At 35.1% G+C, this 24,821-nt stretch overlaps 1 protein-coding gene across 5 annotated transcripts in view; it reads left to right on the top strand.

Moving 5' to 3' along the window:
• Positions 1 to 24,821, top strand: part of FOCAD (focadhesin) — a 352,199-nt gene that overhangs the window by 9,194 nt on the left and 318,184 nt on the right. For all 5 annotated transcript variants that reach the window (XM_031969053.1, XM_031969044.1, XM_031969047.1 and 2 more), the window contains exons 2-4: positions 7,779 to 7,864; positions 17,711 to 17,785; positions 21,350 to 21,504. In XM_031969053.1, the coding sequence (XP_031824913.1) occupies positions 7,808 to 7,864; positions 17,711 to 17,785; positions 21,350 to 21,504 (287 nt within the window). In that variant the 5' untranslated portion in view covers positions 7,779 to 7,807. The remainder of the gene's footprint in view (positions 1 to 7,778; positions 7,865 to 17,710; positions 17,786 to 21,349; positions 21,505 to 24,821) is intronic.

The raw sequence follows: 24,821 nt of genomic DNA, 5'->3' as shown, positions 1-24,821 counted from the left end.
GAATAACCTTAAAGCTTTCTTAAATTATTTCATGTACCCTTCCTAGGCCTTTGGTTCTTCTCTGTAAAATGAAGTGTATAGGTAGCCCTACATTTTAGGTAGATGATTTTGGCATCTGAGGTAAGAGTAGATTAGATAAGGGAGATATTTGAGATATAGCTAATTATTTAGAAGGCTTCCAGTAATACAGGTAAGGGGTGATAAGAAACTAAAGTGGCATTCGCTAAGTGAGAAAGGGATATATATATATATATATGAGAAATGTTGTGGAGATAACAATTGGTTTTGTCAACTGCTTGACTCTGTGGGCTTAGGGAGAGTGAGGAGTCAAACATAACAACCCTTAATTGTGAACGTGAGTTCCTGGGAGAATGATTACACCATTGAAAATAATATGTAAGTTTGAAAGAGGAATGGAATTTGGGGGAAAGATAACATAATAAAATTTTGTTCTGTTGCAGATTTATAACTCCTACATTCCAATCATTATTCTTTTTTAAAAAAAAAATTATTTTTCCCAATACATATAAAGACAGTTTTCAACATTCATTTTTACAAAACTTTTTTTTTTTTTTCAAATTTTTCTCCCTCTCCTCTCCCCAAGATAGCAAGCAGTCTGATATCGGTTAAACACATACAATTCTTTTAAACATGTTTCTATATTTGCCAAGTTGTGCAAGAAAAATCAGATCAAAAGGGAAAAAAAACCCATGAAAAATAATAATTAAAAAACCAACCAACCAACAATCATCAATAACATCAACAAAAGGTGAAAATATTATGCTTCCATGTGGAAGGCCTTTTTCCATCTCAGGTCTATTGGAATAGTCTTGAATCACCTCATTGTTGAAAAGAGCCAAGTACACCACAGTTGATCATCACATAATCTTGTTGCTATGTACAGTGTTCTTTTAGTTCTGCTCACTTAACTCAGCATCAGTTCTTGTCTTTCCAGGCTTTTCTGAAATCATCCTACTCATTATTTCTTTATTTTTTATTTTTTTTTATTTAATAGCCTTTTATTTACAGGATATATGCATGGGTAACTTTACATCATTAACAATTGCCAAACCTCTTGTTCCAATTTTTCACCCTCTTACCTCCCCACCCCCTCCCCTAGATGGCAGGATGACCAGTAGATGTTAAATATATTAAAATATAAATTAGATACACAATAAGTATACATGACCAAAACGTTATTTTGCTGTACAAAAAGAATCAGACTCTGAAATATTGTACAATTAGCTTGTGAAGGAAATAAAAAATGCATGTGGGCAAAAATATAGGGATTGGGAATTCAATGTAATGGTTTTTAGTCATCACCCAGAGTTCTTTCTCTGGGTGTAGCTGGTTCAGTTCATTACTGCTCCATTGGAAATGATTTGGTTGATTTCGTTGCTGAGGATGGCCAGGTCGTACTCATTATTTCTTATAGAACAATAATATTTCATTACATTCATATATCATAACTTACCCAGCCATTCCCCAAATGACGGGCATCCACTCAATTTCTAGTTCCTTGCCACTACAAGAAGAGTCTAGCCATTATTCTTATTTCTGGTTCCTCTAGAACCTTGGGTCCCTACCCCTAGAACCACCATGGTCTCTGATAGGTGAGCTTGCCCAGGACCTCCATTCCATTTTCTGCCCATGTTTCTGTGTGTAACCTCATATCTCTTCCAACTCCCTGTTATATACCTTTCCCTTAGTAGAATATAAATTTCTTGAGGCTAAGGGTTAGATCTTGCTTTTATTTGTTTCTCCAATTCTCTGTCTGCCTGATGGTCTATTATGAGGGGGTTCATGTTCACTGGCCATTGCTCACTCTAGCCAACGATTGATCTGGGTGCAGGGGGTTACTATGCTTCAAGTTAATTTTCCTAATGATCCCTTTCCTTTTGCTGTAGAGTTCCCAGATTTATAGTGGGTCAGCAAGAGGAGCTGGCACTTGACATAGAAATTGAATTTGGCAGCTTACAGAGTAGGAGAGCATTGAATATAGGAATGTTGGAGGCTACAGTTAGGTACTACACCATTGGGAATAAGGCTTTATTTTTGGCTTTTTTCTGGGAGAATAAATAGTACCTATTTTTCCATCTTCTGATTTATTATCACTCTTTAGGGTTTTGGAAGACCACCAAAGGTCCCTTTTAATTTTAAATCTAAAGATTTTCTTGGCATCTACCTTTTACACTGAAGGAAAGTTCAGTTTGTCATTGAGATCAGTCCTGAGTGATAGAGGACCATTAGCAGCCTAGAGATAGGGTTCATTGCAGAAGCACCTTTGATTGTGGTTCTGATGGGGTGCTGGTGCAACCTGGAATAAATTTGACTAGGCCTTTTGTTTGGTTTTTGTTGCGGAAAATAGTTCTTTGGAATTCTATGTTTTCTTTTTACTCTTATTCAGTGTTTTCCATGTTCCATTCACTGCCCGTGTTGGAATTCCATTCCATTGAGGTTGTGCAGAAGGTATGACAGAGACTGGAACTCACAGAAGACAAGTCACAAAGGCTTCCAAAATTCAGCAGATTGTTAATACCTAAAATGCAATATGGTAGTATTATAAGATAATATAATTTTTAGTTATTTTACTTGTTAGTAATCTCTTATTGTTAGTACTATACATGCTATGAAGGCTTATGACATGCTAAAACAAACACTCTTTGTGTTTTTGGAAGCCTACCTCAGGGCTGAGTATACCTGATTAGAGTGAATTTGGAAAAGAATGTTCCACATGCTGGATAAAACTATCTTTTGGTTTTGTTTTTGGAGGGAAACAGCTAGAAAACACGTTGTTATATTAGAGATAACATCTTTGCTTTTAAAAAAAATTCAATTTTGCCAAATAGCTATAACTGTAGCAGTCTCACCATAATGTAGTAGAAAAAGTACAGTTGGAAATCAGGGGTGGCTGTCACATGGGGCAAATCATCAATTATTATCTCTGAGCCTTGGTTTTCATCATTTAAAATGTCAGTACCCACCTAGAGTGATTATTGTGAAAATCCTATGAAATAATGTATTTGAAAGTTTTTTGTAATTGCAATCTGCTAGAGAAATATTATTACTAGTTTAAAGATTTTGTGATATTTGGTCACTGTGGATATTCTTTTCACTGTTGTAGATTGCAGCCTCTGTTCTTTGTCGTCTTTTTGCAAAGCACTTTCCATATGTTCTCTCATTTGATCCTCTAAGATAGTTGCTGTTATCCCCTTATCACAGATGAATGAATGATGGCTCAGAGAGAGTAACTGAATTGCTTGTGATCACATAGCTAATAAATATCTGAACTGGACTTTGAATACTAATCTCCTGAACTCCAGCATTCTATCTACTATGCCTCTATAATTCAGTGCCTTGGCCCAACAGGGGTAGAACTTCCTCTCTCTCAGTAGTTATCTCTGAATAATTCCTTGCACATAGTAGGTATTAGGATAAATTATTTGTTAAATTGAATTCATTTGACCTGAGCTAGTATTCCCAGTTGACACATGTGCATTCTGTTATTGGACTCATATTTGGAGCTCTCCTGTCTTATTAAGTAAGACTTACCATCAATAACAGAGGAGTTGTTTATCCAGTTTGTTAGATGTCCTCCCAGCTTTGGGTGAGCTCCAAATTTTCTGTGTGCCATTTATGCCTGAATCCAAGTCATTGTAAAAAATGTTGTATAGCATTAGGCCAAACAAAATTCCTTGGAACACACTACTAGTGACTTCTTTCCAATTTGACATGGAATTGTTAATTTTAGAGTTTGATCATTCAACCAGTTCACATTTCATGTGATTCCATGCTGCTTTTCCCACATATCTCCATCTTTTTTCACAGAAATAATATGGGATGTATGAAACACCATCAAGTACTTTGCTAAAATGTAGCCAGATTATGTCTACAACACTCCCCTGATTTACTAGCTTAATGACCCTGTCAGAAGTAATTTTCATCTGTCTTGACTTAAGCTTGATGAAGCTGTGCTGTTTCTTTTCAACTATTAATTAAGCTTCTTTTTCTAGATGTTCATTTGTTATTTCTTTTATAATTGCAGTATTTTTCTAGAGATTGAAATGAAACTTCACTGGTCTAAAATTTGCAGATTCTATTCTTTTTCCTTTGAAGAAGATAAGTAATTTCTGTGTTATGTTTTTGGGTCGTGTATTAAAAAATGTTCTTTACAGAGAAAACAGAAAGGTAATGCCAAATTTTTGGTGTTCTTGGATATATAATTTATTAGGAGGGCAGCTGTCATAAGAGCTGCCAACTGAGTATTAAAAAAAAAAATTAGCACTCTGAAATAGAGACTTTTTTTTCCTTTAAACTGCATCCTTTCTCATCCTGCTGCTGCTTGTAAGCTAATGAGTAAGGCTGATCTGGAATCTAAATTTGAGTTTTTGAAAAGTATATCCTTAATTCACCAAAATGAAAAATTGTGTATTAGAGTAAAATGTAAAATAAAACTGAGATTAAAGATGTTTAAATTACTTAAAAAGACAAAAGGCTAGCTGGGTTTTATTTGTAATTATGTTCTAGTTAATCTAGTCCCTGGAAAATAAAATAACTGTGTATTCCTTTTTTTCTTCATATTTGTTCTTAGAATTTTGTTTTGTTTCAAATTCTCTCTCCCCTTCCCCCACTCAATTGAGAAGACAAGAAATATGATATTAATTATGCATGTGAAATTGTGTAAAACATTTTCACATTAGCCATTATCAAAAAACAAGAAAGAAAACTATATTTCAGTGTGTGCCCTCAGTTCATCAGTTCTCTTTCTGGGGCTCAATTTTTCATCAAGTCCTTGGAATTTTCTTTGGTCATTGTATTAATTAGAGTAGCTAATCTTTCATTTGAACATTATAATGTTGCTGCCACCATGTACAATGATCTCTTGGTTCTGTTCACTTTACTTTGTGTTGGTTTATATAGGTTTTCTCATATTTTTCTGAAATTTCTTATAATACTCTGTCACGATCATGTGCTATGACTTATTCAGCCATTCCCCAAGTGATGGACATCTTCTCAATTTCCAATTCTTTACCACCATAAAAAAGAGTTGCTATAAATATTTTTGTACACATGAATCCTTTTCCTTTTTTCTTTGATGTTTTTGAACTCAGACCCAGAAATAATATGGCTGGGTAGATGGGTATGCACAGTTATATAACCCTTTGGGCCTACTTTCAAATTGTTCTCCAGAATGGTTGGACCAGTTCACAATATCGCCAACAATTCATTAGTGTTTCTATTTTCTCATCCTTTCCAGAATTTATCATATCTTATAGGTGAGAGGTGGTATCTCAGAATTGTTTTGATTTGTATTTCTCCAATCAATAGTGATTTAGAGTACTTTTTATGTCTCTACATATCTTTGATTTCTTCTAAAAACCACTGATTTCATATCTCTTGATCATTTTTTATTTGGGGAATGGTTTTTCTTTTTATAAACTTAACTCAGTTCCCTATATATTTGAGAAAAAAGGTCTTTATCAGAGAAACAGACTATTTAAAACTTTTGCCATTACATCATCATCTAGATTTTTTTGATAGTTTCCCTTTTTCTCTCTTTGAATTGCCTATTTTTGCTTTTGGTTGGAGCCTGGTTTCTAAAAATGTTATGCAGTCTGCTTTCATTTTATGGCCGAGTTTGTCCCATTTACATTCACATTTGTGATTATTAACTGTGGGTGTTATAGTATATTAGTCTACTGAATAATCTTTCTGGTACCTTTCAGAGGTAAGATGATATGAATCAGGAAACGAGGGGGACAGAGCTCAGCTGATCTCTATCAGCTACTGTATCAGGGCCTGGGGGAACATTTGAGTCCAAATGTAGCCTCCGACACTTAATAGTTGTGTGATACTAGGCAAGTCCCTTAGCTTCTATCTTACTCACTTTCCTCAATAATAAAAAGCTGATAATAACAGCATCTCCTTCTTAGGGTTATTGTGAGGATCAGATGAAATGATTGTGAAGTTCCTAGCCCAGTGCCTGACAGTAATAGGTGAGATATAAATGTCAGCCCTTATTCCCTCCCTGTGCTTTCCCTGATTAGCACAGTGGCACATAGTAGGGACTTGTTTCCTTCCTTTTTCAAGTGTGTATGTGTATGTGTATATGTGTGTGTGTGTAAGCTTCCTATCTATGCCCTAGAAACTTTGAGGATGGAACACTTACTTGCCTTTTCACACTTTAGTACGAGTTGACACTTATTTAAAGATTGATATTTTGATCGTAATAAATGGAAAGGGACCTACATGTACAAAATGTTTGAGGCAGCCCTTTTTGTAGTGTCAAAAAACTGGACACTAAGTAGATGCCCATCAATTAGAGAATGGCTGAATAAGTTATGGTGTATGGTGTATGAATGTTATGTAATATTATTGTTCTGTAAGAAATGATTAACAGGATGATTTTAGAGAGACCTGGAGAGACTTATATGACCTGATGCTCAGTGAAATGAGCAGAATTACTCATTTTTTTCTTTTTAATCTAATTATTCTTGCGCAGAATGATTATTGTAGAAATATGTATAGAAGAATTGCACGTGTTAATATATGTTGGATTACTTGCTATCTAGAGGAGAGGAGAGTAGAGGGAAGAGGGAGGAAAATTTAGCACACAAGGTTTTGCAAGGGTGAATGTTGAAAACTATCTTTGCATGTATTTGGAAAATAAAAAGCAATTATTTAAAAAAATTGATATATTGATTTTCTTTTGAAAATCTTTGAGGACCTAGACATAAGAAGTGTCATAAATGATGTTATTGAAAAAGTGTATGATTAGAAAAAGTGGGCGAGGAATGTATGAAAGGGCTAGTTCAAAAGGTTGAAAAGAAATAAAGTAAGTATTCCAGCAAGTTAAATAGATTCTCCTATGGAATAATTTTAGGGGAAAAGATTGAGAAGACTTATACAATATGATAAGCTTGGAGAGGTTGTGATCCATTGGTTGAAAGAGTAGCATTACTGAAGTGACAGGTGGAAAAATTCATCCTGCCTTTAATAAGTGCCTGCTTATAAGCTAGGCACTGTGCTTGGCATTTGGGATGGAAAGTAAAAAAAAAAAAAAAAAAGCCCCTGTTCTCAAGGACTTAACTTCTGTTGAGAATGGGGAGCAATATGTATCCAAAGTAATTTCAGGTAGTCACATTGGGAAGGGAGTGGAATAAATCAGAAAAAAGAATTTAGAGGAGAAAGCATTTGAGATGGCTTTTAGTGGTAAGGAAGGTTAGCTTTCAGGCAAAGGACACATCCTCTGCAATGGCATGGTGGCAAGAACTGAGATTTTTTTGTCTTGGGAATATATATATATATATATATATATAACATATCTACTGATATATTAGTTATCAAAGTGAATATTTGACTCTGGAATTTCAGGAATTCTGTTGACTTTCACTTGAAAATGAGAAATCTACTTCATCTACCTTTTGTGGAAGTTTAAAAGTTTTTGTCTTGTTTTATATTTGGTCTTTTTTTTTTTTTTTTTTTTTTTTTTTTTAAATAATGTGTAGTTGGCCCTTTAGGTATCAGTATTTCTGTTTTAGTATTACTAAATATCAGAGAGTTACTGGCATTGATTTCAGCCCAGGAACGCTTAAGTGGTTAACAAGAATGGGCATGTTACAAAACGCTGAAGAGTTACACATTTTGTTTCAAGTGTTTGTGTCTTCTGAATGAATTCCTTTATTAATTTAGGGTTATGGGTTTTTCCTCATAGGCGTACTTAATTTGCCATGAGTTCTTTTTTTTAGTACTAATAAATATTCTCTTATCTTTTGTAGGTTCTCTCTATCTTGTATGATAAGCAAAAATGTCAGAGGATATAAAGAAAAGGTTTGAGTTTCCTAATTCTCTTATCCAGTCACAGGTAATTATCTTGTTGGCAACCTGTAAATTTTACTGCTATGTTGATTTAACTTTTTAATTTTTGACTTTTAAATGGTTTTGCCTTATAAACACTTCCTTTAAAAAATAATTAAAAAGTCAAAATTAAAATTACGAGATGATTCATAAGAAACACACTACCTAAGAATAATGTCTTGGACATATTGCTTTCCCTGGACTTTCTTGTTATATCACAATTCCCTTTTTAGCACACTAGAATCTTGATTAATGTACATTTCTTTCAAATAGGTATTTTAAAAAATATTTTTGTCCTAAGTAGAAAATAATTATTTTTTGGTGACTTTTTATTTTTTAAAAAGCAACTTATGTAGTCTATGAAGGACTGAGTTTTGATTTATCTTAATGTCTTAATAATCTTTATTTGTGGTATTATACAAAAAGAATTACTTTTCAGAATGATCTTTGTGAAACCATGTGCAGTTTAAAAAAAAATTTTTTTCTGGTTATACATGTACATTAATTTAAAAAAAATGCACATTTCTTTATGAATCATGTTATGAATCCTGAAAAATCAGAACAAAAGGGATAAATCATGAGAGGAAAAAAGAAAACAAAACCAAAAAGTGAACATAGCATGTGTTGATTTATATTCAGCATATGTTCAATGTTTTACTGGTCCTGGGTCAGTACTGTAACATACTTTATTCTCTGAACATACTTTATTCTTTATTAGGTCTCTCAGTCCCTTGGTATATTAATACCACTTAATTCTCTCATCAAAGTTCTTTCTGATTCTCTTCAGATGGGGATGTAGGTTATACTTATTTCTCTACTCTGCTGCCTATATAATAATAATAATAATAACAACAACAACACAGTCCTTTTCAGATTTTCTAAAGGTTTTTGTTTCTAGTTGCCATAAGTGAATGAACAGATTTAAAATATTAAAATGGAATAAGTATAAGAAGTCTTTAAGACTTGTGGGTCTACCTTTTTTTATGGGTAATCTAAATAAGAACTACGACCTTTTCACTAATCCAGCTCTATTCTTGGTTAGGAGTTAGTCTTCTTGTAAGGGAATCAAAAATATAAGGAGAGAAGAAACTTTGGGGCTTCATTTATTATCCCAAACTAAGTAAAATTTAGTCTCATATTGGTTAATTAGTAGAAACTTTTGGACCACCCTGATCTTCCTGATTTTTTTGTTTTGTTTTGCTGTTGTTTATTTGCATTTTATTATTTCAGGGAGAGTATGATTGTAAAAACTTTTATTTTTATTTATCTTCATTTGTTCTTAGAGTTATAATAAGGACTTTAAAAATGTTATATTGTTGATTTAGAAATAAAAAAAGTAACAGTTATCACTTCTTAATGATTGCCCCTCCTCCCGGCTTCCACCTCCATTATAATCATGCCTTATAGTAGAAAAGCACAGTAAACTCTAAATATACACATTAACCATAACTAACACTGTGTCCTCTGCTAAAAGGAAGAAAACCACACTCCTATTAGTCTTCTGAAATCATAATTGGTTAAAGGATTTCTCAAATTCATTTTTTCATTTTTGTTCCATTTCATATTATTATGATTATTATATAAATTGTTTTCTTGATTCTTCTCACTTTCACTGTAACATTCAGACAATTCCTTGGTTTCTATGAATCCCTTGTGGTCTAAATCTAATCAAGTCTGTTCATTGTTTGGCTAGAAGTCTTTTTTTTTTTTTTTTTTAATTTAATAGCCTTTTATTTACAGGATATATACATGGGTAACTTTACAGCATTAACAATTGTGTTTGGCTAGAAGTCTTCCAGCCATTAGTTTACATTTTTTGTGTGTGTGAATTTTAATGTTTAGGTCACAAACACATCTGAAGCTTATTGTAGAACACAGTGTGAGATTTTGGCCTAAACCTAATTCCTGCCAGTGTGTTTTCTAATTTCCCCAGAAATTTTCGTTAAAAAGGGAACTACTTTCACTAGTTTGTGTTTTGGGTTTATTGGATACCATTACATTTGTTTGCTTCTGTGTTGCAACATTTGATTTGTAACCCAGACCAAGATTCTTTGACTCCCAACTGTAAGTGGATTTGTATTGCTAATGCCATCCAGCAAGCACCTCCTATATACTAAGTACTTGGGATGCAAAGACAAAAATAGGGAGGGGGGAAGGATTGAAAATAAAACAGGTTTTTCTCTGAAGGACCTAAATTTTATTGAAGACTTTAGGGTTTGTTTTTTGTTTTTGTTTTTGTTTTTAATTTTACTTTCATCTCTGACTTTGGGTTATATTCTACTTCCTTTCTGCAGCTTGTTTTAGAATTCTTGGATTTTTCCTTTGGTCTTTGACTTCTTGGATAGAAGGAAAATTGCTTCCATATGAGGTCCCTAGAGATTGTTCCCCTGGGTTTTAGTTACTACCTCATGTTTGCTTCCTTTTGCTTCTTTTCTGGAAAGATTAATAGTCCTAGGGATCAGAAGTTTTAAATCTCCTGTGACCCATTTTTTGATCTAAACTAGTTGTTGTTCAGTCTCATCCAGCTCTTCTGACCCCATTTCTTGGCAAAGATACACTGGAGTAGTTTCCCACTTCTGCTTCAACTTATGCTGCAAATGAGGAAACTGAGGTAATCAAGATTGAGTGACTTGTGCAGGGTCACAGAAATAGTAAGTGTCTGAGGCTAGATTTGAACTCAGGAAGAGGAGCCTTTCTAATTCCAGGCACTTTGTCCACTGTGCCATCTGACTGTTGTTGTTTAAAATTGGTGATGTCATGTTTTTTTCCCCCTTTTGGCCTGATTTTTCTTGCACAACATGACAAATATGGAAATATGTTTGAGGAATTGTGCACATTTGACCTATATTGGATTGTTTCCTGTCTTGGTTGAGAGGGTACATAAAAGAGGGAAGGAGAAGAATCTGGAACACAAAGTCTTAAAGAGATGAATTTTTAAAACTATTTTTACATGTATTTGGAAAATAAAATACTATTGAAAATTAAAAAAAAAAAAAAGAAAAATAAAATAGTGATGTTGACCTCAAATAGAAATGGGCACCAGTCTGGACATATGGCTCCTTGTAGGCCATATATCAGCATATAAAATCACATGTTAACATCTATATTTCATTGTATTTTTATTTATTTTGTTAAATATTTTTCAGTTCTATTTTAATCTGGCTTGGTGAACATTAGGGAGTCTCCTAGGGCACATGTGGTTTGTGGGCCATATGTTTGAAACCCCTTTTATATTGCACATTTCACACTTATTTATTTATTTTTTTAATAATAGACTTTTATTTTCAAAATATGTGTAAAAGTGGTTTTCAACATTCACCCTTGCAAAACCTTGTGTTCTAAATTTTCCTCCCTCCCTTTTACCCATTTCCCTCCCCTAGATAGAAAGTAATTCAATGTAAGTTAAACATGTGCAATTCTTTTAAACATTTCCACATTTATCACTCTGCACAAGAAAAATTAGATCAAAAAGGGGAAAATATGAGAAAGAAAAAAACAAGCAAGCAAACAACAACAAAAAAAGGTGAAAATACTATGTTGTGATTCACATTCAGTACCTATAGACCTTTTTTTCTGGATGCAGATAGCTCTTCCCCTCACATGGCTTGAATCACCTCATTGTTGAAAAGAGCCACATCCATCAGTTCTGCTCACTTCACTCAGCATCAATTCATGTAAGTTTCTCTAAAACCATCATTTCTTACAGAACAATAATATTCTGTAACATTAATATACCATAAAGTATTCAACTATTCTCCAACTGATGGGTATCCACTCAGTTTTCAGTTTCTTGCCACTACAAAAAGGACTGCCACAAACATTTTTGTGCATGTAGGTCCTAATAATTTCCAATAATTAAAAATAACATTATTAATTTGCTGCATTTATTTGGTGCTTACTTTGAACCAAATACTCTACCAAGTGATTTACCATTATGATTTCATGTGATCCTCAGAGCAATCCTTGTAAATTGGTGCAATTATTATCTCTGTTTTACAGATGAGCAAACTGACGCAGATGAAGTGACTTGGCCAGGGTTATACAGCAAGGAAGCATTTGAGTCTGAATTTGAACTTAGGTTTTCCTGACTCCAAAATGGGTTTTTTCCCACGGTACCATCAAACCTAGCCTTTGGATCTTTAGACTTCATACTGAATATCAGTGACATTGGAATTTTCATTATATTAATTCTTTTGCCTGAGTAGAATTTCTTAATTTTCTTCTTTTAAAGCCTAATTTAATTCTCCATTAAATTCTCATTTCCTATCTGAGGTATGAGATAGTATCTGTTTTAGGATAAAAGGCGTGCTTAGTTTCATGGCTAAGATTCATAATTTTCACTTTCTTGGTTCTCTCCAAAACTTTTCCTGTACGTACTGCATAATTTTTCCCTCTTTCCTTCCCTTGAGTTCAGTCACTGTAAATTACAACAAAAACATCTATTATTCATGCCCTAACAGTTTACAGTTTGAGGAAATTGTCCTTGCATGCCGAGATCATGAAAAAAATCCTGAATCTTACATAATTGACAAATTGAATTAAGATAATTATATTACATCTACCTGAAAGGAAAATAGGCTCACAGTTTTAAAAGATTTATTACAATAGTTCTCCGTAACCCTTAGGCTTTCACGTTCTATATGCCTTGATTCGAGTGGAGAGCTAACAGGAAGGAAGGCCAGCCTGACTCATTAATGTGGTCACATCAGAGTAGTAATCACCACAATTTTTTGTTTGTGTAAATCCACACCTTTACACTTTTAAATTTTAAAAGCACAAGATGAAGATAAAATAACATTTTATCCTTGAGTTACTAGATTGTGATTAGAGTTTATTAAGTAGGCGAATGAAGTAATTAGGTCTGTGCTTTAAGGAGGTCATTTCTTAAATGGAGGATGTACTGCAGAAGGGAAACAATTGAGGCAGAGGGATTAAATAGAAAGCTATTGTAATAGTCCAGGTAGGAGGTTCTGAAGGTTGTGTAAGTAGAGACAAGAGACATATCAAAGAGATGTGGAGGTGGGAGGTGAAATGAATGAAAAGAACAAAGGCCAAACTTCTAGCCTTTGCCCCAAAGTCCAGAGCTTTCCTTTAGAGAGGTGTCTGCCAAAATCACAATCTCATTTAGGATATTGGATATATTTTGAGGCACGGAAATGGGTGGGCAGATCCTTTCTATGATTGAAAGCTGAACATAGTTAATGTTTTATATCGAACTCAATGCAAAGTATTTGAAAAAAAATCTATGAAATAATTATAAGTTATATGTCACTCCTAATTTCTGAGGTAGAGGAATTCTATGAAGAATTTGAGAAGATCTTCTAAACTAAAACAAGATAAATACTCTGACATTTGGTGATTTCACTTTAAAATTTGGAAAAGAAAGGGAAATGTATGAAATCATGAATGAGGACAAATGAATGAGGACAAATGAATGAAGGGAGCAAAGGCTTGTAGGTGACCCAGAAGCCTCCTGTCTTTTATATCATGAGCATAATCTTTGAGAAAAGTGTTGATGTTGACAACCTGTAGCATCATACCCCCTGCTCCTGCCAGTTGATTATATTTGAACTGTTTGTAAAAGATATGTTATTGATTTGGATTTATCGCTGAATCAGCAGTCTGTGTAGTGAGACAACTAACTTGTCAGAAATAAAATCAGAATTAGTAAAAGGCAATAAGGAATTTTAAGAAAGTGAGAGCAAGGGGCAGCTAGATGGTGCGGTGGATAGAGCCCCAGCCCTGAAATTAGGAGGACTTGAGTTCAAATTTGGTCTCAGACACTTCACACTTCCTAGCTGTGTGATACTGGGCAAGTCACTTAACCCCAATTGCCTCAGCAATTGAGAAAGAGAGAGAGAGAGAGAGAGAGAGAGAGAGAGAGAGAGAGAGAGAGAGAGAGAAAATGAGAACAAAAACAGTGGACTTAAACATTTCAATACAGAATTAAGTAGCAATTGACTGGCAAAAATGGGAAGTGGACAAAGAAGCTAAAAAAGTTTCAAAGCTTTAAATAACTATCTTTTATGTAAAGTCTTGAGGTTTGCAAAGCATTTTAGATATATCATTTAATCCTCAAGATTATTGCTATTATTATCTTCATTTTGCAAATGAGGAAACCAATTAAAGGTTAAATGACTTTCCCAGTCACAGACCTGGTAAAAGTGTGAGGTAGAATTTAAATTCAGATCTCCCCTATAACAAGTCCAGCATTCCACCCAGTGTACTTTCCACTTGCCCATCTTTATTTGGCAGCATACACATGATTTTGTTGCCAGTGGAGTAAAACCGTAGTCAGAGGCTTCACAGGGTGAGAATATAAGTTTGTAAAATTTTGGTAGGAAGACTAAATGATGATTGTGAGCAGTATCACTTCAAAAAGCAGAGAAGCAATGAAAGGCAAAAAACAGTATAAAAGATGGGCTGGCAGAAAATTCCACTAAGTAGAGATATTCTAAAGACACTTAACGACAAAAATGGATGGAGGATAAAAAACAAACTTAAAATGGAAAACGTGTTAAAAATGACAACAAACTTTTTTTTTCCAATAAGGACAGTATTACTACTATGACATCACAGATCCAGATGTGCTTATTGGGAGATAAGAATGATACTAAAGAGAAAGACTGGGAAAAGCAGCTGCCATTGACCATATAGATAGAGCAAGATCTATGCTGGATGCCTCACAATTGTGAGGGTGTTGAGAGATTGATATGAGATAACTGCAAAAAGGAGATGGTAAATGTACAGATAAAAATTCTGAGATCTTCCTAATATTGAAAAAAGATGAGGAAGAGAACAGTAATAACTACTGACCTGTATTTCTCTTAATCTACCAGCTGTACAAAATCTTAATGAGTCTGCTATATAAATGGAGGTCATTGCTAGCAAGGTACAAATAGGCTTTCATGAATAATATTTAAAAATGGACTACATCTTTATCATGTCATGAAGAATCAATGTAGAGCCTGTAAGAACCACTGTGTTTATTGTTTGATGGTTATGAATAAAGGTATTTTATTTGGCAGAATGAAATAGTATATTATATACTTTTCAACAAACCATCTCTTATCTATAAATTAAAATCATCCAAGATCCCTTACTCTTTAATTTAACAAGAGAAATATGATCAGTGATCTTCCAATCATAAAAATTAGGCAAGGAATAAAACATGGTGATGTATACTTACCAAAGAAATATGATCAATGATTGTATGATCATAAAAATCAGGTCAGAAATAAAACATGGGGATGTATATTTTCCAAAAGTGTTTGTCATTCTGATGGAAGAGATGTAGCATAAAGTAGTATTGAGAAGGAATTCCCAGAGAATGATGAAGTTCTCCAGATCCTCCTATTTGCAGATGAGTGGACTGATTGTATTTAGTCATTTTAGATTACAAACCTCCTAGGTCTGAAGTCACTTAAAGGAATTTGGCCTGAGCATCTGCATAGGAAAGTCCTAGTTGACAAAGAATGTCTATTGCCCAGTTTAACATGTATTCAAATGGACAGCCTATAGAGCTTGTTCATCAGTTTGTAAAACTGGGACAGACAGACAGGACAGATGAATAATAATTTGAGCTGAAGATTTCACAGGAGAGGAGCAGGCTAGATTACCCTTGGAACATTGCAAGCTCCTTCAGCAACACTATGCTTATTATGAAAGCAAAGGCTTAACTTTTTAATAATATCCTACCACTGTTGCTGTATGGCAACAAAAGATGGAATGTAACTGTCTCTGAAGAGTTAAAAATTAATATTCTAAAAGCAATGGAAAGAAGCCTCGTAAATGTGAGCAGGTGGCAACATGTGACCAATGAAGAATTTTGAAGAATGAGAGTAAAAGAATTGTGCACTAGGAAGAGAAGATGAGCTGATGGGATGGTGAGGGCAAGGGATGGCAGATGCAGAGCCAAAGTACTCTGCTGGTATCTGTAGGGAGAATTGAAGAGAGCCTCTCGTGTTTGGAATGGAACCCTTGGAATGCTTGTTTTATTCCATAAATTAAAAATAAAATACTTGTGTGAAAAAAAAATACCTGTACAAGAATTGTAAAGGAAGAGCACTCATAGATGGAGTGATTTGCATGTTTGGAAGAAACTTTCAAATTGATGAGATCATAGACCCATCTGAAGATCTGACTTCTTTAATTCTGGTTTTATTTTTCAGTCTTGTGATTTTCCCTGATCCTCTATCCAGTCCAGTCTATTAACATTCCTGACCTCCCTCTATTAAAGAAACCTTTAATGACAAGTACTATGTTTGGATCTATGTTACACAAAGGCAGGAATGAGAACAGCACCAGCCTTCAATCATCTATTTTCTAGTAGTCCTTCAGACAAACTAATATTTTTTATTGTGCAAATCTGATAATCATACTCCTTTTCAAAAACTTTCAGTTGTTCCTCATTACTTATGGAGTAAAAAAAAAACAAAAAAAAACAGATTGTAGAACTCTGGACTTCTAGGCCTTCTGTGTCTTGGCTTCCAGCCTTATTTCATACTTCTCCCCTTCCTGTAGTTTACCTTCCACCAGTAGCCTCTTTGCCCTGGATATGTCTCCATATGGTCTCTTTGGGAAGTTCTTGGTCTAGAATTCTGTTTTCAAGGTACTTAGGCTCTTCACCCTGACTCCTTTCCTCACTTTCTGTGCTTTTCCACTTTGCTGATATAGTTGAGATGATGCAGCTGTTTTGCCCTATCTTTGGATTCATAAGTCCCTAATCCAGATGAATATTCATTGGCCTAATGAAGAAAGACCCAGGCCATGTTTATTTCACTCTTCATGCTCTTTCTTATTCCCTTATTCTTTTCTTGCCATATACTCTGCTTTCCAGTTCTCCTCTTCCCTCATTAAAATGTAAGATCCTTTAGGATAGATGATGTCCTTTTTGGTTGTATTTTTGTCTTTTCTGCTTAGCATGGTGCCTGGAACATATTAAGTGTGTAACAAGTCTCTCCCTTCCTTCCCCCTTCCTTCCTTTTTTCCCTTCCTTCCTCCTTCCTTCCTTTTTTCCCTTCCTTCCCTTCCTCCCTCCCTCCTTCTTCCTTTTTCTTCTCTCCTTCCCTCCCTTCTTTTCTTCCCCCCTTCTTTCCTTCTCTTCCCTCCCTCCCTTACTTCCCTCTCTTCTTTCTTTTCTTTCCCTCCTTCCTTTGCTTTCTCTTTCTCTCCCTCTCTTCTTCTCTCCTTCCCTCTCTTCCCTTAAATAATTTTTTGTACATTTTTCATAATATTTTATCTCAACCTCTTCATTACACTTAACCTAATCCTGCCTTGTATCATAATTTTCATAAATGCCTTTAGCTATACTGCCTTCCTATTCCCCAGTAGATTCTGTGTTGTAAAAGATGTCTGATTTTTCATCTTTGTCTTAATTATTATGGTAATTTGCAAGGGTTTAAAACTATATTTATATCATGACAACATTTAGTAATACTTAAGAGTTGACATTTGTTAACAACATGGATTCTCTTCCGTCTGAAATATATGTTTAATGGTTCTGTGATGATAGATAAATTTTACAATGTATTTTCTAACCCTAATAATAACAACCCAGCACTTAAACAGTTTTAAAGTGCTTTACATAGATGTCAAGCCTCACAACAATCCTATGAGGTGAGTATCATGGCGTAGTAGTAGCATAACCATTTTATAGAAGAAACCAAGGTTCAGAAAAAATTAAATGACTTATTTACATATATATAAAACTTGTTCTCATCATGTCAAGTGACATTTGAAGCCTAATTTTATGTCTAGTATTCCACTGTACTTTTATGTACTCCTCTTATTTTAGATAAGAAAGACACTTGGAAAGAACTTTGTTAATTAGATTTATTTACTTGTTTTCTAGGCTGTAGGTCACCTTATTGCTGCAGTACTGAAGGAAAATACTTCGTCTGAAAAGATCAGCCAATCTACAAATCAGGTTTGTGTTGAACTTTGTTTTTTATTTTACTTCTTTTATTGGTCTACGCTATATAGTTCTATTGTATCCCTTGCTGTTTGGGTGATGGTAAATGTGACTAAATAAAGAATGACTCATTGCTCAGTTTTTCGCCTTTTGTGGTGAGAAGGTAGGCCCGTGTATATTTCTGACCATGCTTAAACATTGATAAAACAATGATGATAATAATAGGAAATCTATTTGGAAGTTGGCTTCAGAAAATACAATCCAGAAACTGTTTATTAAGTGCTTGTTATGGTGCAGGACACTGTGCTGGGTGCAGAGGATACACAGACAAAACAAAACAAAATCAAGACCTTTTATTTGACTTGGAGGGAGGAGGTGATATTGGTGATGAACGGAACATGTAAATCGATAATTATACACAGGATTGTTTGAAGTGGGAAGGGAGATCAGGAAAGGCTTCCCCATAAGAGATGGTTCATGAGCATTGAAGGAAGATGCTAGGGATTTAAGGAATGTAGAGGTGCCTGAGGTGAGGAAAAGGAAACTGCATTTCAGGGGTGGGAGACAGTGCCCAAAAAAGATTCTCAGAAATATTGAATGACTTACCTGTAAATATATGGTCAATGGTGAACTTGGACTCTCCTCAGGTGTTCTTTTCCATGCTGTGATAACATTCTGCTCCTTCAGAGCTGATATAAACCTGACTGGCATTGTTTGTGACTGGTTAGCTTGCTCCCTGTGAGAGAGTTGCGTCTTGTGGACCTAGACTATAGATATAATGCCATCCTCTCTGTCTGAATTTGTATCATCAATTTCAAGAGATTTCATTCAAAAGATATATATGTATATGTGTGTGTGTGTACCTAACATATGTAGCATGATAGAGTGTAGCCAGGTATATGTTGATAAATGTTTTAAAATTGACTTTTTGGAGGGGAGGGCAAGGAGAGAAAGTATGACAGACTCCTGAAGTACAATATGAATTTTTAACATTTTTCTCTATCACTTTTTTGAGATTAGCCCCTTAAAATAATAATTTAAGCCTTGATTTCTAGTGTTTGTCTATTTCTTCTTCTTCTTTTTTTTTTATTTATTTAATAGCCTTTTATTTACAGGATTTATACATGGGTAACTTTACTTTACAGCATTAACAGTTGCCAAACCTCTTGTTCCAATTTTTCACCTCTTACCCCCCCACCCCCCACCCCCTCCCCTAGATGGCAGGATGACCAGTAGATGTTAAATGTATTAAAATATAACTTAGATACACAATAAGTATACATGACCAAAACATTATTTTGCTGTACAAAAAGAATCAGACTCTGAATTATTGTACAATTAGCTTGTGAAGGAAATCAAAAATGCATGTGTGCATAAATATAGGGATTGGAAATTTAATGTAATGGTTTTTAGTCATCTCCCAGAGTTATTTTTCTGGGCATAGCTAGTTCAGTTCATTACTGCTCCATTAGAAATGATTTGGTTGATCTCGTTGCTGAGGATGGCCTGATCCATCAGAACTGGTCATCATCTAGTATTGTTGTTGAAGTATATAATGATCTCCTGGTCCTGCTCATTTCACTCAGCATCAGTTCGTGTAAGTCTCTCCAGGCCTTTCTGAAATCATCCTGTTGGTCATTTCTTACAGAACAGTAATATTCCATAATTTTCATATACCACAATTTATTCAGCCATTCTCCAACTGATGGACATCCATTCAGTTTCCAGTTTCTAGCCACTACAAAAAGGGCTGCCACAAACATTCGTGCACATACAGGTCCCTTTCCCTTCTTTATAATCTCTTTGGGATATAATCCCAGTAGTAACACTGCTGGATCAAAGGGTATGCATGTTTGTCTATTTCTAAGGTATAAATGGTCACATTGGAAATTTAATAGTGGGCTCTTCAAAGCCATTATGAATTGGCTCCAGTACACCTCTGAATAATGTAGTTCTCAAAATGTCTTACACAGATACCCCTCTTCCAGGGATTATCAAGGTCAAAACTACTGTCATAATAATATGAAGACATTTCCTCCTTTCCCAGTTATCTATCTGTGTGAGGCTGGTTTTTCTTCATATATTTCAATTAGAACAGCATATTACAATTGAATTCAAAAGCAAATATTGACATTCATCTGTCTTCTTTTAAGCCAGATATGAAGAAAATTTGCTAAAATATGTGAAGCATTGTTTCTCATCACTATGTTTGTGTATATAGTGTATACTACTACACTATAGTGTATATGCATATATATATATATAAGAATGTATGTCTTTAAAGTATTGTTTATGTTAACATGTAAGTTGATTGTTCTATTTATTTTTTCTTTTTAAAAAAATTTCGTTTTTTTTTTTTAAAGCTTTTTAGTTTTCAAAATATATGTGTGGACAATTCTTCAACATTAACCCTTGCAAAACCTTGTGTTCCAGTTTTTCCCCCACTTCAGCCCCTAGGTGGCAAGTAGTCCAATATATGTTAACCATGGTAGAAATGTATGTTAAAATCCTTATTGTTATATTTAAATGAAGGAATACATATTTTAAATTTCTGGCAAATTTAAATTTATATGTGGTCACTATTAATGGCCATAACTCACGTAAATAAAAGTTTTGTGGGGAAGTTGTTAATAATTTTAAAGAGTGTGATGTGATCCCAAGACCAAAAAGTTTGACTACTACTCAAGTAATGAATAGAGAGAGGGCTAGCCTCTAAACCAGAAAATCCTGTCCATGATACATTTTGGTTTTGTCACTTTGACAGGTCATTTGACCTTTCAGTGATTTTGGTTTATCTTTGACTATATAGGTTTTAGGGAAGCTGCCAACTTGGCATTAGTAGAAAGTTTACTTATTCAGGAGATCCCTCTACCAGTGAAATCATATTGGTATTTGGTTCTATTTTTTTTTTTCTTAACCCCATTTTATATAAACCTATTGTGCTTGGTTTTCTGGAGGTCTGAAAAAGAATACGACTTAGTTTCTATTCTCTTATACTTTAAAAGGGAATATAAAATGTGTTCCCAGAAAGTTCTCCTACATTGTATAATTTATAAGTATTATGAGAAATGTACAAAGTATCCTGAATCAGAGTGAAGGAAATTCTGGCTCTGTTCAACAAGGAGAGTATTTGAGACAATTGGAATGGGGTCATTGAAGGATTGGAGAAAATGGCATTCTAGATAGTAGGAGTAGAAGCAATTGAACAAAAGTGGGGAGCCACAGGGTGTATTGGGCATTCATAGAGAGACAACATGGAGTAAAAAAGAATAGGAAGAGATAATAATGGCTTTGGTTGTTGTGGTCAAAATCAGGTAAGAGACGCCTGCTTTATGAATATGAATCTGCTTATATTTGGAAAAATGTTTTGCTGTTGATGGATCAATATTATTGATATTGTTCTTTGTTAACATTTATTAAACTCCTACTGTATGTTAGACGCCGTGCTGAATACTGGAACAAAAGAGAGTTCCTGCCTTCACTTAGGGATAAGTGGTAGGGAGGATGGTACAATGCATGCACATGAATGCACATGGGCTGTTCATCAAACATCATTTGGAAATGTTCTTTGGATTTCAGACTCCTGCTTTGAATCTCTTGTGGGAGAAGTGTTGCAGTGACAATGTTGTGGTCCGAACTGCCTGCTGTGAGGGTCTGGTGGCACTTGTTGTACAGAATCATGCTGAGTTCACTTATGTTCTTAATGGGATACTCAACCTTATTCCTTCAACCAGGTATTTTTTCTCTGTAATTGATTCCTTAAGCTTCATATTTCAATTATAAAAAAAAGACAGTGGTCCATATTAAATCTGGCCAAATTGAGTGTTTTTCTCTCTCCCCCCCCCTTTTTTTTTTCTTTTGCTAATAGATGTGTAGATTTGATATCTTTTACAGTAGAGCTTCATTAATTTGCTACTCAGTTTTGGAATTTGTGATCATTGGAGAAGAGCTTGGGCTAAATTTTCTAATTGTGAGACCTATAAGAAAATAATTTTTTCTGAACAAAAATGAATATGAAATTACAAGAGGAATCGATATCCAAGAAAGCATTTATATATGCATTTGCCAGACATTTTATATGTAGCTACCTACTTGAAAGTAGTCTTATTTACAAATTTGAAAATATAGTATTGCTTTGTGTGTTTAAAAAGTCATGTTAATTATAAATGATTCTTTGTTGCTTCATCAAAGTCAGTGCTTGTTTAGCCATATTTTGTCCGCTTTTGGTATTTCTGAAAGTGTTAGAAAGCAGTAATGATAATAATAACTAATTTTGGTCTGTAGACTTAAAATTGGCATGGGATGTTACATGTGTTGTTTGAACCTCCCAATAACCCTGTAATTTAGAATAAATTGTGTATAATCCTCATTTTACAGATGAAGAATCTGAGTCTGATAGAAGTTGTGACTTGCTTAGGAGTATAATCATTCTAAGTCAAGTATGGTTATACCTGTATATAATATGATTATACCAAGTCAGGACTTAAACCTAGTTATCCTAAGCCCAAGATTAGCACACTTCCAATAATATATCATTTCTTTGAAAGTTTACTATAATTCCAAGTGCCTTTTCTGATTGTTCCAATTAAACATAGTTTTGTGGCGTATGTGTTTGTTCATGTGAAATGTATACCATCTCCCAAGTCATAGAGAGAGTGTAAGATATGTTAATGGAAGGAATACCCATACCAGTGAAATATGTGGCTTTAAAATAAAATACAAACATTCATACTAGAGCCTTAAGGTTTCCAAAACTTTTTTAAAAAAACTCACAACAACTCGGAGAGGTGGGTGCTATTATGCTCCTCATTTTAGAATTGAATAAACTGAGTTAAACATAAGGCTTACTGAGGTAGTAAGGCACTGAAGCTGGATTTAAACTTTGCTTTTCCTGACTCTAGATCCAGTTCTCTCACAGCCTGAGAGCCATAGAATCTCAGGAGTTAAAAGGAACTTTAGGGTAATATATGCTTCATGCCTTTGGTTAATCAGAAATTAACTTCTGACAGTTTCCCAAAAAGGCCCTCAAGGAAAGGTAAATTGCTGATCAGTTGGTCTAGATGTAAGGCCCTATGGTAAGTATGGGGTGTAAAATGAATAACCCTTATCCTAAGCAGCTTATGTTCCAAGGACAGGAAACAACACACACAAATTAGTAAATCTGGAAGGTAAGATACATGAATGAAGTACGGTTTGGGAGGCAGTATTCTAGCAGTTGAGTGGAACATGGAAGCTTCCTGACGAAGGGCATGTTTGACTGAGCCTTGGAGGAAACTAGTGTTTCTGAGAGATGGCGGAGAGGAGGGAGGGGCACATTTCAGATGTTTGGGACCCTGGGTGCAGAGGCATGGAGATGAACAGCATGCTGTTCTCTGACTCTAACATGGAACTCGAGGAGTCAATGAAGTGAAAGAAGATTGAAAATCTAGGAAGGGGCTAGGTTGTGGAAAGACTTAAGTGTCCAATTGAGAGGTATAAAGTTTTGGCCATTTGATTTTAGATCAGTTTTTTGAGGCAATATGGAATAAGAGACCTGTGTATGAGATCACAACTTTGTTTTAGGAAAACTGCTTTGACTGCTAAATGAAGGATCGTAGTCCTGGAGAGAGGTTTAAGCTGGGGAGACCAAAAAGGAGGCTACTCCAGCAGTCCAGATGAGAGCTTTGAGGGCCTGCAAGGAAGGTCATGACTTGGGGAGAGCAGAGGGCTTCAGGAGCTGAGCAGAACGAACAGTTGGCCTGCTCACTTAACCTGATTTAAAGATGAGAAGGGAAGAAGAATGTCCTGAGAGTGGCTGAGTGCTTACACAATTCTGACATGTGGAGCATGTGGAGACGTCCTGTTGGGTGTTGGAGAGCACAGAGAATAAGATTTGGGAAGAATGAGACGAAGATGGACAAAGGAACTTCGGAGTTCTTGAACCACGGACGTGTGGAGTGACATTGATGGCAGAATGCAAGGGGTGACTATCTTTGGTATATCTAAGGGGGAATGAGAGTTACAGGCCGGGGAACTGATCCAGTTGAGGAGAAGGAAGGGAACAGTTACATATAGTTTCATGTCTTTCAGCATAAAGTCAAGAGTTTGGGTGTCTAGAGAGAATAATGATGAAACACTGACCTTTATTGAGAAAGAAGACAGGATCTTGGGTGGGGTCAGCAAAAATACCACAGTCTGAATTGGGTGGTGAATTTGACTCCTGAACAAGAGGAGATTGCCAAATGTGTAAAAGTGCTGGGGTCAGGGGATATGGGAGAAGGTACGGCCTGTACAGGTGAAGCGGGCCTGGAATGCTGTGTTCCTTCGGAGGAGACGCTTCTCATTTAATGCCAGTTGGTCAAATTCTGAAAGAAGAGTTTTGAAATAATTTCTTAATTATAGAGAGTGTGTTCCAGAGGCCATAGTGAAGAGGGCGTGCAAATCTGAAGGGGGACATTGTGAGTATGGTAGTATTGAGGTGGATGGGGATGAGGGAGCATGGGAGTAGGCGTTGGAATAGTCTGAATTGTAGCCATGGGGAGGAGAGTTGATGGGATGAGAGGTTGCTCAGCATTGGGAAATGATATTCTCTTTGCAAGGTCTTCCAAGAATAACCACTTAAGCTTTAGAGCCTCGTGCTTTAGCTAAGAGGGATAGAGACTGACCTTGTGATATTGTATTACCCCCAGGTGAGGACATTACCTATACTCTTGCAAGTCAGCACCAACAATGCAAGCTGTCATTTTTTGTTGTGACATCAGGTTCACTGGGCTGGTTTACAATGTACCAATATGAAATTTGCAATGAATTAGTTTGTCTGTTTCTCAGAAGCCCCCAGAATTGGGCTTTGAGTCACTGTGATTTTTCACTGGCTTTCAGAAATTTGACCAAATTAAGAGGGTAGGATTGGAAATAAGCATTTATTTAATGACTATTTTGTGCCAGGCACTGTGCTAACCTTCAGTTTTTTGTTTTGTTTTGTTTAAAATATTATCTCATTTGATCCTTTATAACAACCTTGTAAGGTAGGTGCAGATATTATCCTCATTTTATAGTTGAGGAAAAACAAGGG

This window comes from Sarcophilus harrisii, chromosome 1, assembly GCF_902635505.1.
Source record: "Sarcophilus harrisii chromosome 1, mSarHar1.11, whole genome shotgun sequence".
In the NCBI taxonomy this organism is placed as follows: domain Eukaryota; kingdom Metazoa; phylum Chordata; class Mammalia; order Dasyuromorphia; family Dasyuridae; genus Sarcophilus; species Sarcophilus harrisii.
The sequence above is the reverse complement of the archived record's forward strand: the minus strand, read 5'-3'. Positions and strand labels throughout refer to the sequence as shown.